Source organism: Papio anubis, chromosome 6 (genome assembly GCF_008728515.1).
Source record: "Papio anubis isolate 15944 chromosome 6, Panubis1.0, whole genome shotgun sequence".
Lineage (NCBI taxonomy): Eukaryota > Metazoa > Chordata > Mammalia > Primates > Cercopithecidae > Papio > Papio anubis.
This window is the reverse complement of record NC_044981.1, coordinates 82503875-82521467: the sequence shown is the minus strand read 5'-3', so window position 1 is coordinate 82521467 and position 17593 is coordinate 82503875. Positions and strand designations below refer to the sequence as shown.

The 17593-nt window shown below is 37.4% G+C and overlaps 1 protein-coding gene across 4 annotated transcripts in view; it reads right to left on the bottom strand.

Annotated features, from left to right (window-relative positions):
• Positions 1-619: 619 nt before the first annotated feature.
• ZNF292 (zinc finger protein 292) overlaps positions 620-17593 on the bottom strand; it is a 107858-nt gene continuing 90884 nt past the window's right edge. For 2 of the 4 annotated variants that reach the window (XM_021937579.2, XM_003897876.5), the window contains one exon: positions 824-9671. In XM_021937579.2, coding sequence (XP_021793271.2) covers positions 2517-9671 — 7155 coding nt within the window. In that variant the 3' untranslated portion in view covers positions 824-2516. Of the gene's footprint in view, positions 9672-10277; positions 10855-17593 lie in introns of those variants that run through there. The other 2 variants (XM_021937581.2, XM_021937580.2) reach the window with 2 other exon arrangements.

Below are 17593 nucleotides of genomic sequence, written 5' to 3'. Positions count from 1 at the left end.
CTTTGGGGGTTCAGAAGAGGAAAAACTCCTACTTTTTAATGACAAAACTTTAGCAAATTTAGGCTGCAGAAGATATCTCAAGACAATAGGTGGGGAAAAGTATACCATGAAAAAAATATATTTTATGATTCTTTTTTAATACTTAGACATTACATTCCATATCAAAATTTACCAACATGCTGTTCTTTAAATTCATTTTTTTTTTTTTACCATAATTTGATTTTTCTGTTTCATGCTAAAAAGCCCACTCTCTCATAACTACCTTTAGCATACATTACCTGGAATATAAAAATTTCATTAAATGTTGGCAAACTCTTCCCTATGACATGTAGAACAATTACAGAAATGTCTAGTTATAAATTTTTTTAAGCTAATGAGCAAAAGAAAAGCCCCAATACACTGGCATTTTCACTTAACAGCGGCTCATAGTTACAATGATCAGAAATAAACCTCCTTGCTACTGTGCTATATGAGTAGTTTTGCCAAGTGCCCACCTTTAAGAGCTAGGTCAACTTCTAAGAAAACTGTATGGAAACATTCAGTTGTTAACAAAAATTTAATATTAAAATTACTCAGTTATTTAAATTATTGTTAATTTAGGAAAAAGAAAACCCATGTATTAATCACCCATAAAATAACTTTTATTTTAATAAATAACAGTGGGCTTACCAAAGGGCAGGGATTTTAACGTGTCAAGTTTTATGCTTATTGGTAGTAAGTCTTAAAGAGGTGAAATGAACTAGTCAATAAAACCCAAAAGGCCCTAAAAATAAAATTATACTTTAATAATAAAAATTAAAAAGAAATTTCCAAAAGAAAATAGTTCACTCCTTGACCATGCTTATTTATTCAGAGTACCAGCGATTTCAGTAAGTGCTTCATTTTTCCTGCAAATCTGATGTTGCACAGGGAATGTACACATTTTCATACCATCACAATATCATCAATATCTCAGGCCAATAATATTGTGAATGCAACTGTTTTATAACAAACACAAAATAAAAAAACCAATGTTACTATTTATGGCAAACAGAAACAAAAGTAAATATTGCAAGGATGTTTTCTTTTGTTTCTAGTACTGATTTTAGTTGGACTTTAAATGAAGGTCATCAACTCTCCTGGAATAACCTCTACCTCTGGCTGTGAATCCACAGTATAAATATGGTGAATAAAGCTAAACTGTAAGAGCTAACTATATACTGAATAACCAAAATAATTGTAACTAATACTGCTCTTGAAGACCAATCTAATGAAAAAAGTATCATTAGATATGGTGAGAAATACAGACAAATCTGTACAATCTAACATCTATAAACAGTAAAATCAAAACATCCAACTTCCTTATAGAAAGTGTTTTATCTATGTAATTATAAATGTTAAGGACTCTTGTATTTTATAAACACAAGATGGGCTCACTTTGATGATATCAATTTTAAGATTTATAAAAATGTTTAAAAAAATCTTTCCACAAAACTTTATACAGTTTAAAGCTATACACCAATCTATAAATCTCAGAAAATGGAAAACAAAACAAAAAATCTTTATAAGATCACATGTATAAAACAAGAAATGAAATGTGATTTTATTTAAGGCAATACTGGGCTACTTCACAAATCACCACCTCAAATATTTACACTGCTCCACACTACTAGTTTTCTATCACATTCACAAAGGATTTTTTTTTTAATACCAAATGTTTAAAATCTTCAATGTAGTAAATTCTTTATTCACATTTCCATTATATTTCATGGACTCATAGTAACTATATCCAATTAGAAGCAATGAGGAAAAAAAACAAAAAAAACAAAACCAAAACTGTAGCTATAGGAAACTGCTAAAGAATCTGCTTTAATTTCACATGAATACCACCCCAAAATCCTGGATGGCAAATTTACAAAGCAGAGCAAAGTGTTGATATAATGTGCCTATTTTGTGAAAAGTAATCTTGATATCATCTTGTAAATAAATGTTTCATGTAAAAATCAATGAACTATGGCAGAGTTTCTGGTTTTAGTTCAAAAAGTTCTTAATTTAAAACAATAAAAGAACAATTTAAAAAACTTGATCGCTTAGTTAAAAATTAAAATTCCAAATATAAATGTGTCATTTAATAGTTTAGACTTACAGACTGCTGGTGGCAGCACATGATTTACAATAATAAATATATACAAAAAAGGTATCTACAAATAAAGAGTACTGTTATACATGAGCAGTGACCTGGTGAAACATACCAATCACACAGATAATTGTTTAGTTCATGAAAAGGGCAATTGGGTGATAGAAATTTGAGGTTTAGCTATTTACAATAACTGAAGTACTGATTCTGTTCCTCAAGTCCCATAGGGATAAAAAAAAAAGTTTTACATGACAATGTCATGTTTTTTTTTTTTTTTTTTTGGCCAGGTTAATTCATGACAACAACAAAAAATATAATGAAAGTTCCACAATTCTAGCATGCTTGATGGCTTCCTATTTAAAATAAAATGGTAAATGATGTATTTATACTACATTAATTATCAGTACTGACCTCTGCCTGTGGCTTTACCTATACTGATATCTTTCACAACAGACATATCTGGATCATTTGAATGTACTTCAAGTTTTTTCAGACTGACGGTAGGTTTCATTTCCTGAAGCTGCTTTAAGACAAGCTCAGTGCAATCTTTAAGATTCTTGTCTAAAACAATTTTTACATTATCACTGCACTGAAGCTGTGATGGATTGGCAAACTGTACAAACGTTTCGCTTTCTTTACAAGGACATACATGATTTCCACTAGTCACAGCAGTCTTATCAATATTTTTTCTTGAATTTGAATGGGATCCTTTTTTGTTTCCAGTATTTGGATGGTCTTTGTCAATATTTTTCTTCTGCTTCACTGCAGACTCCTCAAGAAACTTCAGAAATGATACTTCAAATCCCATTGGCTTAAAAGAGCTCCAGTCAAAAGATGCAGGATGCTCCTCAGTGGTTTGAATGGCAACAGCAGTTTCTTCTTCTTTACGCACGCTACTTAACTCAGCTGCCGATGCTGGTTCAGCTTTTTCAACTTTCCTTTTTTTATTTTGTGAGACATTTTTTTCTTTATTAACTCTCTTCAAATTACTTGCTTTTTGTCTTTCTGACTGGCAGGGGTTATCTTCCTGAAAATCGTTACTCACATTTGAAGAAGTAATAGCCTGGGTCTCTACACTTGTGCTATCTTCATTTATTAATTTTGTAATAAACAATTCTGTTAGTTCATCCATTTCATCTTTTTCATTTTTTTCAACTTCCTTTTGTGAAACTGTAGCTGTTGTTCCTGAATTATCATTGCTCTCTGATACACACGTGTCAGAATCTTTCACGTCATTCTTAGCACCTTCTTGCTCAGACGTTTCCTTTACTTGTGAGTTGCAACACCGTTTGAATACAATAAGAAGATTTCGGTGTTGTGATGTAAATGCCTTAGATAATTTATGGCACTTATAATGTCTAATTATATTGCTTTCACTTGTAACAACCGAAGTACATCCCTTTATCATACATGGATACTGGGTTACAAATCTGCTTGTACACTCAGACAGGGCATCATTTCTAGCCTTTATAGAATATACATGCTTCCCACGTTTCAGAGAATAAGGCTTATTTTCTTCAATCTGCACAATCTTTGCATTCTTGTTTTCTAAATTATTTTTTTTCTTTCGTTTGGTCTTGGGCATTTTTATTCCTTCCTTTCCACATCTGCTGTGTTTCGTCCCCCGATGTTTAGACTTTGATTTTTCCTGGTTTGCCTTGCTTGACATATTTTCCTGGCCAGGTGTTAATCTTCTTGGGCGAATCAAATGAGCCTTATGTTTGTCATTATGCTTATTAAAAATGTGTCGGAGGAGATTTGACCGGGTTGCATATATACGGTCACAGCCTTCACAATCACATTTGTATACACCATCTTCTTCGGTTTTACTTGCCCTTAGTCCAATTCCATGGTCTGCCTCTAGATGAACAACATAGTTCAAATATGTAGTAAATGAAGATTTACACTCTAACTGGTCACACGGAAATTTCCCAACATCCACTGAAGCAGTCATACTTTCAATTTCTTCAGGAGTCATTTCATGAAGTTTCATGTAGTGTTGTATTAGGCCAGTAATTGCTTGGAAAATTCGAGAACAGTCACTTACCTGACATCGAAATTCTTTCAAAGTTTGTTTAGTTTCAGTTTCTTCACTTTCTTTACCAGCTTCACTTTCCTCTTCGACCTCTGCTGAAAATGCAGGTAGATCTGATTTGTGTACAGCCTGGTAATGGAGAATCAAGTTTTGCTGTATCGTAAAGGCAGCAAAGCATCCCTGGTGAACACATCGATAAGGTCTGTAAGGACTGTATCTTGTTGGAAACTCAAGGGATTGGGAAACCGGCTTCTTTCGTTTTTTCTCCTCCTTTTCTTTTTTATGCCTCCTAATTTTCCGTCCTTTGGTTTGTATGTTTGTGAGTGCATTTGTATTACATTGTTCTGAAGTAACTGTAATCACCTGTAAAGAACTTTCTGTTTTGTCAGGGCTTTTTTTTTCTACAAGTTGTTTTTCTGGGATCACTGCTACATTACTGTGGGTAGTTTGGGTCTCTGCTCTCAATTCTAAAGCAGGCTGAGATTCCTTTTTATTTTCCTCTGTCATAGCTAGCTGTTTTTTCACTTGTGTACTTCGTGGGGCCGACAAATTTTCACTCTGAGATTTTCTTCCATAAGGCCTTTTAATTTTTAACTTTACCATTTCTTCAGTTGTAAAATGATGCACCAATTGACAGTGTGCCCGGAGGTTAGAATTTCTTGTAAATGTTTTTGTACATGTAGGTACTACACATTTAAAGGGAGCAAATTTCAATTGATTCTTCTTAATTTCAAGAATCATTTCTGGAGTGTACTGATGAATTTTACCATAGTGCTTAAATAGTGCATCCTTTGTCATAGCACTGTAGTTACAGCCTTGGTTTTGACACACAAAGGGTTTATTAACTTTGTCATTAAATTGAATGTTTATCATTTCAGAAACTGGCTGAATAACTGTGACATCTGCAGTTGATTTAACAGGCATGGGAGTCAGTGTCACTGATGTATTTATCAGTACACACTGGGATGCCGGAGGGGACAGGTCATTTTCTAATTTTAGTTTCTGTAAGCCTTCTAAAATTTCCTGTATTTGATCCTCCTTATGTGATACGTCAGACTGAGGAATGTTACTTTTTGTTGGTATGACGCTTATAAAGGAGGAAAACTGAGAAGAATCAGGTAATTTGTTATTTTGCACAGTGTTTACTGAAGGAAGCTGAATGTTATAATTTATTTGAGCATTTTGTGATGTTTCACCAGCACCCTGAGATCCACTTTTTACCTCAAGTATTTGAGAATTCATAGCAGTTTTAATAATTTCAAGAGTCTTCTCAAAGTTTTGTATAACATTGTCTTCAGAAATCTGCAAATCAGAATTTATTGAAGTTGTGCATGAATTCAAAGCCATCATTTGGGAATCACCATTTTCAGTTTTTAATGTTAAAGGGGCTAACACTGTATGGGACTCAATACTGGTTTTAAAATTCTCTTTTACATCAGTCATAAATAACTGATTGTTAACATTATTTAACTTCTGTGTTAGATTTTCCACCAAACTCTGAGGTTCACAACTTGGAATTACATTTGAGTGAAGGTTAGTAGTTGGGATTTCAACACTCTTTGCTATGAGTCCGATTGTTGTTAAGTCACTTGTTACCAAGTTTTGGGAAGAATTAGGTGCAATTAGTGGAGGAGCAACTTTCTTTCTTCTCTTAGAAGCACTGTTTCCCTTTTTATTTAAATGACTGGATCTTGTGTTCTGAGGACCACTTATAACAGAAACACGAGAACTGTTACTGGTAAAATTTTGTGATGGCCCACCAGAATTAGGAAATGAACTAGAGCACAAACCATTTTCAACAGTCTTCAGTAGTAAGTCATTCGTTGGAAAAACAGGCAAGCTGCTACATTCCTCAATGGAGGAAGTTTTGGAGTTTGATGTCCTATTCTGGTTGGTCAGCAAAGTGTTTGGATGGCATACAGTCTGCAACAGGGGTGGCACAGTTGGATTTGGCATCACTGTTGCATTTACTTGTGGTGTATCAGAGACACAACCTGTTGAAACATGAGAAAGCATCTCGGCACCCTCAAATGTACTGGGAATGCCAGCAGTTTCCAAAGCCTGTTTAATAATTTCACTACCTTCTTGACTGACACTGGTATTAAAGTTAGTCACGCCAGGTCGAGGAAATGTATTTGGTAAAAATGTTGGCGAGCGATTTTCAGCAGCAAGCAGCTGTAGAAATGATGGATCTTTAAAGCATGCTTCTGGATTGAAGGTAGATTGTTGTGGCTGCTGCAAATTTACTGCATTTGTGGAGAGAATCATGCTGGCAAGAAGAGAAGGCTGTCCATTACTCTGTAGAAGTTCTTGAGCAATTTCGGCTCCATCCAGTGGTTTACAGTAAGATCGCTTGGATAAGTGCCCACCCAGTGATCTGGGATTAGTAAAAGCCCTGTAACATCTGCTACAGATAAATTTCCCATCTCTGATAATTGCAGGCCATTTAGCCCTTTTGTTGTGCTTAGGTTTTCTTTCCTTCCCATTTGGGCCCCGCCCACGGTCTTTTTTAACTTTTTCAGGTGCAGACTGTTGGTCACTGGTGCTACTGAAGTTATCTGCAACATTCACTTGTGAAGGAAAAACTGCATTTTCACCATTACCCCCCTTTAGAAAGGAGGAATTAGTGTTTCCTTCCATCTGTGAGGAATAATGATTTGTATTATTTTCCAGTTGGGAAAAAACAGAATTAGTCCCACTATCTGCTGGTGAAGGGAAGAGAGACATTGAACTACTTTCTGCAGGTAAAGGAAGGAAAGGATCTGAGCCACTGTCAATATTCAAAGGCAGAACTGTTTTGGTTAGATCTTCCATTTGTGCTGGCAAGGCAGTATTAGGTAAATTTTCCATTTGGGAACATAACATACCACCTTGTTCATTTTTATCCTGAGAAGTTATATTTGGATTTATGACACTTTCCATTGAGGACAACAATGGAGTTGACACACTTGCTAAATGAGCTGGAAAAATGGGAGGCGAGACATGCTGCAACTGGGCCGAACAAGTAGGATTCCCATTGGCTTTGGTCTGTGATGTAAAAAATGCATTATTTGAGCTGTTCACTGGTGATGGCAAAAAATAAACAAACTTTCCATTATTTGGTGTATTTAAGTTGTTAGCTTTCTGACCTTTTTTATTTTTGCGCTGCATTTTAAATGCAGCATATTGGTCAGGGTGTGCTGTCTTCATGTGTTTCCCAATACTCTGTGAAGAGTTATAGGTTCGAGTACATCCCTCGACCTGGCAGCTGAATTTCTGAACTGGAGCTTTTGGAGGCACTGATGGGGTTCCTAATGAATTACTTAGATTGGGCTGTGGCGGAACAAATGCAATACTTTCTAATGTCTTAAGAGGTAAATTATAAAGATTGGATGATGTTTTAACATTATCTCCACATTCAAATTTGGAAGTTGGTAAATTGTTTTGAAATCCTGCCTGATTTTGCACAGAAAAGGTCATCAAGTTGTTCACTTGTCTTTCTAAGTTTTGTGGGGTAAGGTCACCTATTTTGAGAGTTTCTGAATTTACTAAAGAATTCTGAGTAACCTGGGCTTCATTAAAGCAATCTTGTTCTTTTCTCTCCTGGAAACCTGGATGACATAAATCATTACAAGTATCTTCAACTGGTGTATGTAAGTCTGTGACCAGAGATTCACCATTGCCTTCCACAGTTGAGTTTTCTTGCTTTCCAAAGTTATCCTCAATCCCCTGATTGAGAGACACCTTAATGGACACAGCTACTTCACTGGATTGAAGCAGAGGAGTAGTAGCAGAGTTTTCCAAACCATTTGACAACGGTCCATTAACTTGCCTGAGCTCAGAGGCAGAAATCTGGTCTTGTTTGGTCACAGTTGATTCTGCTTTGCTTTTATCCCAAGCATCACTTCTATCTGCTAGTAAGCTGTTTTCAATGTTATTTTCTGAAGGAAGCACAGATCTTTCTTTCTCAGTATTCTCTGCTGTGTTCTGATTCACTTCAGAAGGCTGAATGGAATCTCCAGATGAATTAAGTTGGGCTTCAGGAGGCAGCACTTTTTCAGGAGGAGTACTGTGATCATCCAGATGCTTTTCCAGCTCACCCTGAGAACGATAAACTTTGCCACAACCTGTGAACTTGCAAGTGTACGTATTATAATGTTGTGCTTCATGATCATACAGTAAATAAGCTTCTGAAAAAATTCTTCCACATTTAGGAAACATACATTTTGCTCTAAAGACTTGATGCTCCTTTCGGTGGGTTAAAAGCTCGGCATAACTATTAAAACCAGCTTTACATTTCATCTGTATACAGATATATGGTTTACTGCCACAGTGCATCTGTAAGTGATCATTGAGATGAGTAACACTCACAAAATGCCGCCTACAGTACTGGCAAATAACTTTTTTGCTCTGCATTTCAAGAAAGCGCTTAGCATCTTCATTATCTTTATGCCCCTTTACATGAGCAATTAAATTTTTAAAGTACTTAAAGCCCTTTTTACAAAAAGTTACAGGGCAATTAAATTCATTAACAGGTACTGGTTTCTGGACTGGAATCACTTCTGGCTCATAGGATTTATCTTTGTCATCATTCTCATCGTCTGAACCATCATTGTCATTAAACACTATAAAATCTGTTGAATAGAGACTATTCTTTTTTATAGGTCGCTGCTCCTGTTTAGCCACAGTATTAGTCTTCTGATTTTCATTGGCAGTTGTGATCTTTGGAGGCCTTCCCAATCTTCTTAATGGTTTCATAGCTGCTAGTCTCTCTTTACTAGATTGTTTAACATGCAGTGTGACATGAGGGACAAAAGTTTCTTTAGAATTAAAGTTCTTTGCACATATGGGGCAACTATAAATTCCATCTTTGTAATGTTTCTGAGCATGTCGTACTATTCTGTGACCAAGGAATTCTTTGTCACACAACACACAATACTGCATGTAGGCTTGCCAATTCCTAAACCTAGCAGATATAAATCCCCTCTCTCTTAACTGTTTTATCTCTCTCTTCTTCTGCTTTTCATCACCAATGTCTTTAAGAAGGCCAGAATTAGCACCAACTCCACCAGAAAGTCCATTCATAGAAGTTTCTTTACTCTCTTCTTGGTAGTCTACTTTTTCATATACTTCACTGTCATTCAGTTCATCTATTGAAGACACAATGGATGCTTCTTCCCCCATTAATGCAAGGCATTGCCGTTTCAAGGTTTTCCAATCCCAGAATTCTGGATCAAAGGGCCACTGAGTTTTCAATACAAGTAACAGCTCACAGCGTAGAGAATTTGGTATTGGAAGATTCTCTTCATCATATTTCTGGTCTGGCTGATTATACAACATTTCCACAGCATAATACGCATCTACTGTAGGCTCAATAAGAAATTCACTCAGTTGACAAGCACGTTTTACTTCCAGATCATCAGGCAACAAACATGAAATGGTCTTGCAAATAGATATTTTCACTTCAGTATTTTCTGTAGACTCCAAGCGAAGAGCTTTTACACACAGTTCTATACAGGTAGCAAGTCCAGCCCCTTCAGTCTGTGAAAAAGCAAATAGGAAATGTTAATTTAAGCTACACTAATCAACACTAATTTATTTCAGAATTTAGTTAAGATTGAGATTTTTCTCAAATCTTGCAATAGCAGCTTATGAAAGGATTCCCCTTCTAAAGCACTGCAGCTTAGTCTGTTATGTGTGTATGTAAAATGAACTGCATAGAATGGCAGAAAACGCATAAGTATTAGAAGCTAAGACCTGGGTATGAAATTATTTAATGGCTAGGCAAACTTGGAAGTTAATTTAACTTTTTTGACCTTTCATATCCCACTTATAAAACAGAGGTCAAAACAGCACTTAAACTTCATTAAATTGCTGTATTAAAGGAGATTAAGTATGTGTTATAGTTTAGTATAATGTCTGGCACATAGTAAATGATCAATAAATGTCATCCTTACTGTAACTCTTCCTGTTTGCATAAGCAATCTTTCTGAAACAAAACCCTCCTAATCTAATTATAAAACTGAGAACATCCCCATATTTCCAAACTTATCAGTACTGAAATAGTTTGCTTCTATAAAATAAGGTACTAATCCCTAATAGTGGAGATTCTAGTGCTATCATAAAAGCGAATGTCAAATTACCTACCTCATAGCGGGACCAGCTTAAGAATTAGAAGTAGGGGTAGACATAGCCCAACATACTTTTTCTTTTGAATTAGCATCTTAAACTATTATTATTAGATAGCAATAACAAAGGTAAGAGTCATTTGAAAGACACATAGGGTAAAGAGATAAAAATAGGTTTTAAAGACAAGAAGGGAACAAAGATAAATGAGAAATAAGATAGCCACAGGATGTGGCCACATTCATTGGAATAAAATATTTATGATACAGGATCAAAAGGCAACAAAGAAAATAGGTAGAGAGAACTGATAGGGCCTGTATTATCATAAGTTAAGAAGTAAATATTATACCAAAACAAGCTTAAACTTGTACGGCAAACGTATTTTTACTTAAAAGGAAAAGGAGCCTCGGATACTGAATTGGCCTTGATTTTAGAAACAGCAAGAGCACAATGACCAAAAAGAAAATGAATAGAAAGAATAGCATGATGAGACCTATTTTTAAAATGATAGGCTAGGCTGGGGGCGGTGGCACATGCTTATAATCCAAACACTTTGGAAGGCTTTGAGGCAGGAGGATCACTTGAGCTCAGGAGTTCGAGACCAGCCTGGGCAACACAGGGAGACCCCATCTCTACAAAAAGTACAAAAATTAGCCAGGTGTGGTGGTATGCAGCTGTAGTCTCAGCTACCTGTGGGGGTGAGAAAGGAGGATCACTTGAATCTGGAAGGCTGAGGCTGCAGTGAGCAGAGATCACACCACTGCAATCCAGCCTGGGTGACAAAGTGAGACCCTGTCTCCAAAACAACAAAAAGGCTGGGCATGGTGGCTCATGGCTTATGCCTGTAATCCCAGTGCTTTGGGAAGGCAAGGTGGGAAGGACTGATTGAGGCCAAGAGTTTGAGATCAGCCTGGGCAATACAGAAAGACCCCATCTCTACCAAAACAAACAAACAAAAAATTAGCTGGGCATGGTAGCATGTGCCTGTAATCCTAGTTACTCAGAAGGCTGAGGCAGGAGGATTGCTTGAAATTGGGAATTTGAGGCTGCAGTAAGCTAGGATTGCACACTGCACTCCAGCCTGGGCAACAGAGCAAGACCCTGTCTCTTAAAAAGAATAATAATTTTAAAAAAATGACAGGGAAGATGAAAACTGGGAACGAAGTGGGACCATATGGGTGTCTCTAGATTTCATATAAACTTGTATATATTATACTATTCCTAGATAGATCTGTGCCTTAAAACTTGTACAGTAAAACATCTGCATCTCTGTTACATGCCTTATGGGGCTGCTAAGGGTGAACAATCAGGTCACTCCTCTATTACGATATGCAAGAAAGAAAAAAATTACCGGTGGTCTGTGAAGCTGCATTCTACACACGGAAAGGCACAAATAAATCTGGGAGGACTTAATGGCCAAGTAAACCATAAAGATGATTAAAAGTAATACTGAAGGCACATATAATAATGTCAGAAGAACTGGTACAAGTTCTTACTGGTGAAAGTTCTGAGAAGGGGTGTGATTCTTCAGAAATTCAGGAAATGATGGAGAAATAAATGAATTTAAAAAAGGATTCAGAGAGGCCCGGCATTGTGGCTCATGCCTGTAATCCCTGCACTTTGGGAGGCTGAGGCAGGTGAATCACCTGATGTCAGAAGTTCGAGACCAGCCTGGCCAACATGATGAAACCCAGTCTCTACTAAAAATACAAAAAATTAGCTGGGTGTGGTGGCGGGCACCTGTAATCCCAGCTACTGAGGAGGCTAAGGCAGGAGAATCACTTGAACACAGAAGGTGGAGGCTGCTGTGAGCTGAGACTGCGCCACTGCACTCCAGCCTGGGCAACAATAGCGAAACTCTGTCTCAAAAAAAAAAAAAAAAAGATTCAGAGAATGAAGGATTTCTGGATGAAGGGTATCTGTCTTGCAGAAGATAACTATCTGTATTATATGAATGTTGAGCCTCTTCTCCAGGAATGGCAAAAGCTGATAAGAATTCTACTTATTGGCCGGGTGCAGTGGCTCGCGTCTGTAATCCCAGCACTTTGGGAGGCCGAGACGGGCGGATCATGAGGTCAGGAGATCAAGACCATCCTGGCTAACACGGTGAAACCCGGTGACTACTAAAAATACAAAAAAATTAGCCGGGCATGGTGGTGGGCGCCTGTAGTCCCAGCTACTCAGGAGGCTGAGGCAGGAGAATGGCGTGAACCCAGGAGGCGGAGCTTGCAGTGAGCCGAGATTGCGCCACTGCACTCCAGCCTGGGCGACAGAGCAAGACTCCATCTCAAAACAAAAACAAAAAACAAAAACAACAAAAAAGAATTCTATTTATTGCTCACAAGACACACCTAAACTATTTAAAAGGGGAATTCCACTGACATTCTATTCTAATCCAGTCTGCGACTAAATTTGAAGGGTCATTTCGATTCATTAACGGTGAGGCGCCTCAATAAATTTGCTTTAAAAACATTTTCATGTTGTAATTAAACCTGAAATCTTTACATAATGTCAAAGAAACAAAATAAACTATATTTTACAATTTTTTTTCTTCTGACCTTTCATGTGTGTACTTGAAAATAAGTGAACAGGCAACATTCAAATCATAAACTGGCTATACAGCAGGTAAGTTTTAAAAGTTGAATTTGAATTCACAATAATTTTCTATAAAGACAATGTAATTAAGTGACTTGCCCAGAAAAATCTACTTAATTCATAAGTTAATCATAAATACTAATAGCACAAGCTTAAATTTATGAGTCACAAGAACAGAAAGCTAAGTGACATGAATTCAGAGGAGGAACAGACACTCAACTCCTTTCCAGGAAAAGAACAGCACCAGACAAGTTCTGGAAAACAGAAAGGTTTGTCTTTTGTACCTTCTTCCCATTGCCTTTTCTGTTCCTTTCCTCTGGCTGCCTAGTATCCTTGACCTAAAGCTATCCAAGGCTTACATGTTGCTTTTAGTTTCCCACGTAACATCCTATCCAGTCCTTCCCTACCCACTCTTAACATCACGTTTTACCCGGTTTTAAAACTCTTTGAATAATTACCACATATTTCAGAATAAAATACAAACCTTAGTGTGGAATACAAAAAGGACTTCACAGTCTGACCACTGCCTCATCTGTTCTAGTTTCCTCTTTTATCTTTCCCTCCACTCAAACAACTGAGCTACCTGTAGTTACCCAAATATTCCATTCTCTCATTTGTCTTGATACTACTTTATGTTTTTTTTCTGTGACTAGGAACACTCTCTCCTCCCTCTTTAGTCATTACTAATTGAATAGCGAAAATAGACAAGTGGGTTATTATGGCCCACTTCTTTTATTCATTCAGAATCTACTTTTATACCAGGAACTGCACTAAGTAATGTACCCTCACCAGATCAAGATTCCACTCTAGTAGAAAGACTCATATAATATTGCTATTGGTTTTGAGTTTCCATCAACAGACTACAAAATCCTTAAAGGCAGGGATGTATTTTTTTAACTCTTAAACCTCAAGGAGTCTAGGGAAGAGTATATTATATGAATAAAAAGATCCCAAGCTATCTGCTCCAATTCCTTTGCAGATCTCAATTAGGATTTAAGATGTTAATTACAGTTGTCCTTCAGAATCTGGGGGCACTGGTTCCAGGATTCCTGTGGTTACCAAAATCCACAATGCTCAAGTCCCTTATATAAAATGGCATAGTATTTGCATACAAACTATGGACATCCTCTCACATAATTTAAATCATCTCTGTATTACTTATAATACCTAATAAATGGCTACATATTACTTCATTTGCATAGATTCAACATAGTACGCTTGTGGCAAATTCAGGTTTTGCTTTTTGGAACTCTATAGAATTTTTGTTTCCTTTTCTTTTTTGACACAGGGTCTCACTTTGTCACCCAGGTTGGAGTGCAGTGGAGTGAACCTGGTTCAGTGGCATGATCTTGGCTCGCTGCAATTTCTGCCTCCCAGGCTCACGTGATCCTCCCATCTCAGCCTCCTGAGTAGCTGGGATTACAGGCACACCACTATGTTTGGCTAATTTTTTTTTTTTTGGTAGAGATCAGGTTTCACTGTTTTACCCAGGCTGGCCTCAAACTCCTGGGTTTAAGTCTTCCAAAGTGCTGGGATTACATGTGAGCCATCACACCTGACCCCTAAATATTTTCAATCTGTAGGTGGTTGAATCCACTGATGTGGAACCCATGAATGTGGAGGGCCAACTGTATTTTAAATTAACATATGAGTAGCTGGCTGATAGTCTTCAATTCCTGGAGTTTTTTTTTTTTTTTTTTTTTTTTTTTAGGGTTACCAGTTGGCTGGGTGTAGCGGCTCACGCCTGTAATCCTAGCACTTTGGGAGGCTGAGGTGGGCAGATCACCTGAGGTCAGGAGTTCGAGACCAGCCTGGCCAACATGGTAAAACCCGGTCTTTACTAAAAATACAAAAATTAGCTGGGCATGGTGGTGTCCACCTGTAATCCCGGCTACTCAAGAGGCTGAGGCACGAGAATCGCTTGAACCTAGGAGATGGAGGTTGCAGTGAGCCGAGATTGCACCACTGCACTCCAGCCTGGGCAACAGAGGGAGGCTCCATATCAAAAAGAGAAAAAAAGGGGTTACCAGTTAATCCAAATCACTACATCGAGGTTAACCTCTATGTGGAAAATGAAGAGAGTTATTACACCAAAATCTAATCACTATAGCTTAACTTTAAGGTCTCTTCAGTTCTAAAATAATAATAATCTATGATTCTAGTTTTAAGATAAAACCTCTGCTTGATCAGATTTCAGAAAGTAAAAAAACAAAGGGAAAAAAATTTCTTGCAACAAGCAGCAAGGTTTTTGGGCAAAGAGCAATTACCATGGTGCATACTATCCCTGTCAAGAAGGCTGCTGCGAAGGTCACGTGTGGTGGCTCATATCTGTAATCCTACCACTTTGGAAGGCCAAGGCAGGGAGAATTGCTTGAGCCCAGGAGTTGGAGATAAATCTGGGCAATATCGTGAGACCCCATCTCTACAAAAAATAAAAAAATTAGCCAAGTGTGATGGTACACACCTGCAGTCCCAGCTACTTAGGGGGCTAGGTGAGAGCACTGCTCAAGCCTGGGAAGTTGAGGCTGCAGTGAGCTGTGATTTGCAGCACTGCACTCCAGTCTGGATGACAGAGGAAGAGTCTCTCAAAAACCAACCAACCAACAAAAGCAACAACAGAAAAGGCAGCTGCTGCCACTGCCAACTTCCAAAGCTATTCATACTTTTAACTGCTTTTTTATATACTCTAATTCTGAACCCAAATTCTCTGCAATAGTGTTACCCGACAGAACTATTAGTGATAACGGGAATGTTCTATATCTGTGCTGTCCACTAGCACAGTTCTATATCTGGCATAGCCACTAGCAACATGGAGCTACTCAGCAACTAAAATGTGACTACCATAATGGACAGCGCAGCTCTTGTCTAGTATTTTACACCCCATCCTCTGGCCCACCATGGTCTCTTTATGAGTAGGGAGTAAGACTGAAGAAGGATGGTCACTTTTACCTAACCTCCTCAATTTATCTGATTTAGTAGTAATGAAACCTACAGTGATTAAGGTCAATTCCAAGTCAAGATTTATACCCAGTTTGGATTCTAGTTTCAACTTCTTTCTACTCTACTCTGTCGTGCTGTTTTTTAAGTTAGTGGCACAATCTATAATTTAAAACTGCATAGTAGTTTCATAAGAAATTTATTATTGGTCCCTTTCAGGTTTTTGTTTGTTTTGTTTTGGAGACAGGGTCTTGCTATGTTGCCCAGGCTGGTCTTGAAATCTGGGGCTCAAGTGATCATGTCCAGCTACTTTATTTTTTAACTGCAGCACCGCAATATATAAATGAAAAATCAGGACAAGTTAACAAGGGTGACAGAGGAAAAACTGGAAAGCAGGATTCATTCATATTCTTTCCTCCTGAAAATGAAGAGAAATTATTTTTAGGAGAGAAAAATGAAGATACATCTAAGACTTACTGACCAATGACAGATTTTAAAAGGTACTTATAAAAAGGAATAGAAGAGTATCTTTTGGTCCTTCCTTTCAAAAACAATTATACATTCATTTAAAAATACTTCTTAATCATGCTGCATCTCAGTTTTTAGATTCTACACAATGGTAGCACCTTTGGAAGGTGTTTTCTGTGTACATTTAAATGGAAACCAACTGCATTTCTACAAGGTTACTATAAGAAAATCACTAACTTTATGAAACTGGAATTCTGATTTATTAATATTTAATAGTAATAAATAAATGGAAACACATATGCAACCTCTACTCATCAACTCACTCTTCAGTTGTGTCTAATCTGTATAATCCACCTGTTAAAATTTTCATTTAAATAACTATATATGTTTATTTCCAAACGTTCTTTTGACTCTTTTTACAATGCTTGGTCATTTTGATACTGTCTTTCTCATACTTTAATTCCTTATTTTAAGTGTTTAAATATATACACTTCCCAGATTTTTCCATAATTATATTATTTAAAGTATTAGGCAAGTAATCCTATTATTCCTTTGCTGAAAATCACTCAGGTCAGATAGTTTTGTATCTTTATAAATCTTAATGGTGAACTCATGTTAAGCAGGGCTTTATGAAACACCTGTGCTGACAGTATGTCCCTCCCAAAGCAGTTCGGCATTTCCTTCTGCAGGAATCTTAGGTATTCATCCTCACCTTCTTAAACATTAACTTACTTGGCATAGGGATTTCTGAACTATACAGCTAGGGTAAATGTGGCTCCCAAATCTGTACGAGGGTAGACTTGTAGTTATAACTTCCTAAAGAATTTCTTCCTCTGACCCAGAGTCCAGTTGGACATACCTAAAATTCCCTACCATCCATCTGTGTTAGACAGTATTATTTTTCTAGTCTACCTTTTCAATAAAATTATAGAACTTCACAGTTTCCAGCTTTGTGTAGTGCTCGTGTATGCATGCGTGCACACGTGTGTGTGTATGTGGTGAGGGGGTGGTTGTTTCAGATCTACCTACCCAAGCAGACAAGTAGAGCTGGCCCAAGATCTTTTTTTTTTTTAAAGACCAAGTCTCACTCTGTCTCCCAGGCTGGAGTGCAGTGGTGCAATCTCGGCTCACTGTAACCTCCGCCTCCTAGGCTCAAGCGATTCTTGTGTCTCAACTTCCAGAGTAGCTGGGACTACAGGCACCTGCCGCCATGCCCAGCTAATTTTCTGTAATTTTAGTAGAGCATGGTTTTGCCATGTTGGCCAGGCTGGTCTTAAACTTCTGGGCTTAAGCGATCCACCCAGCTTGGCCTCCCCAAATGCTGGGATTACAGGCGT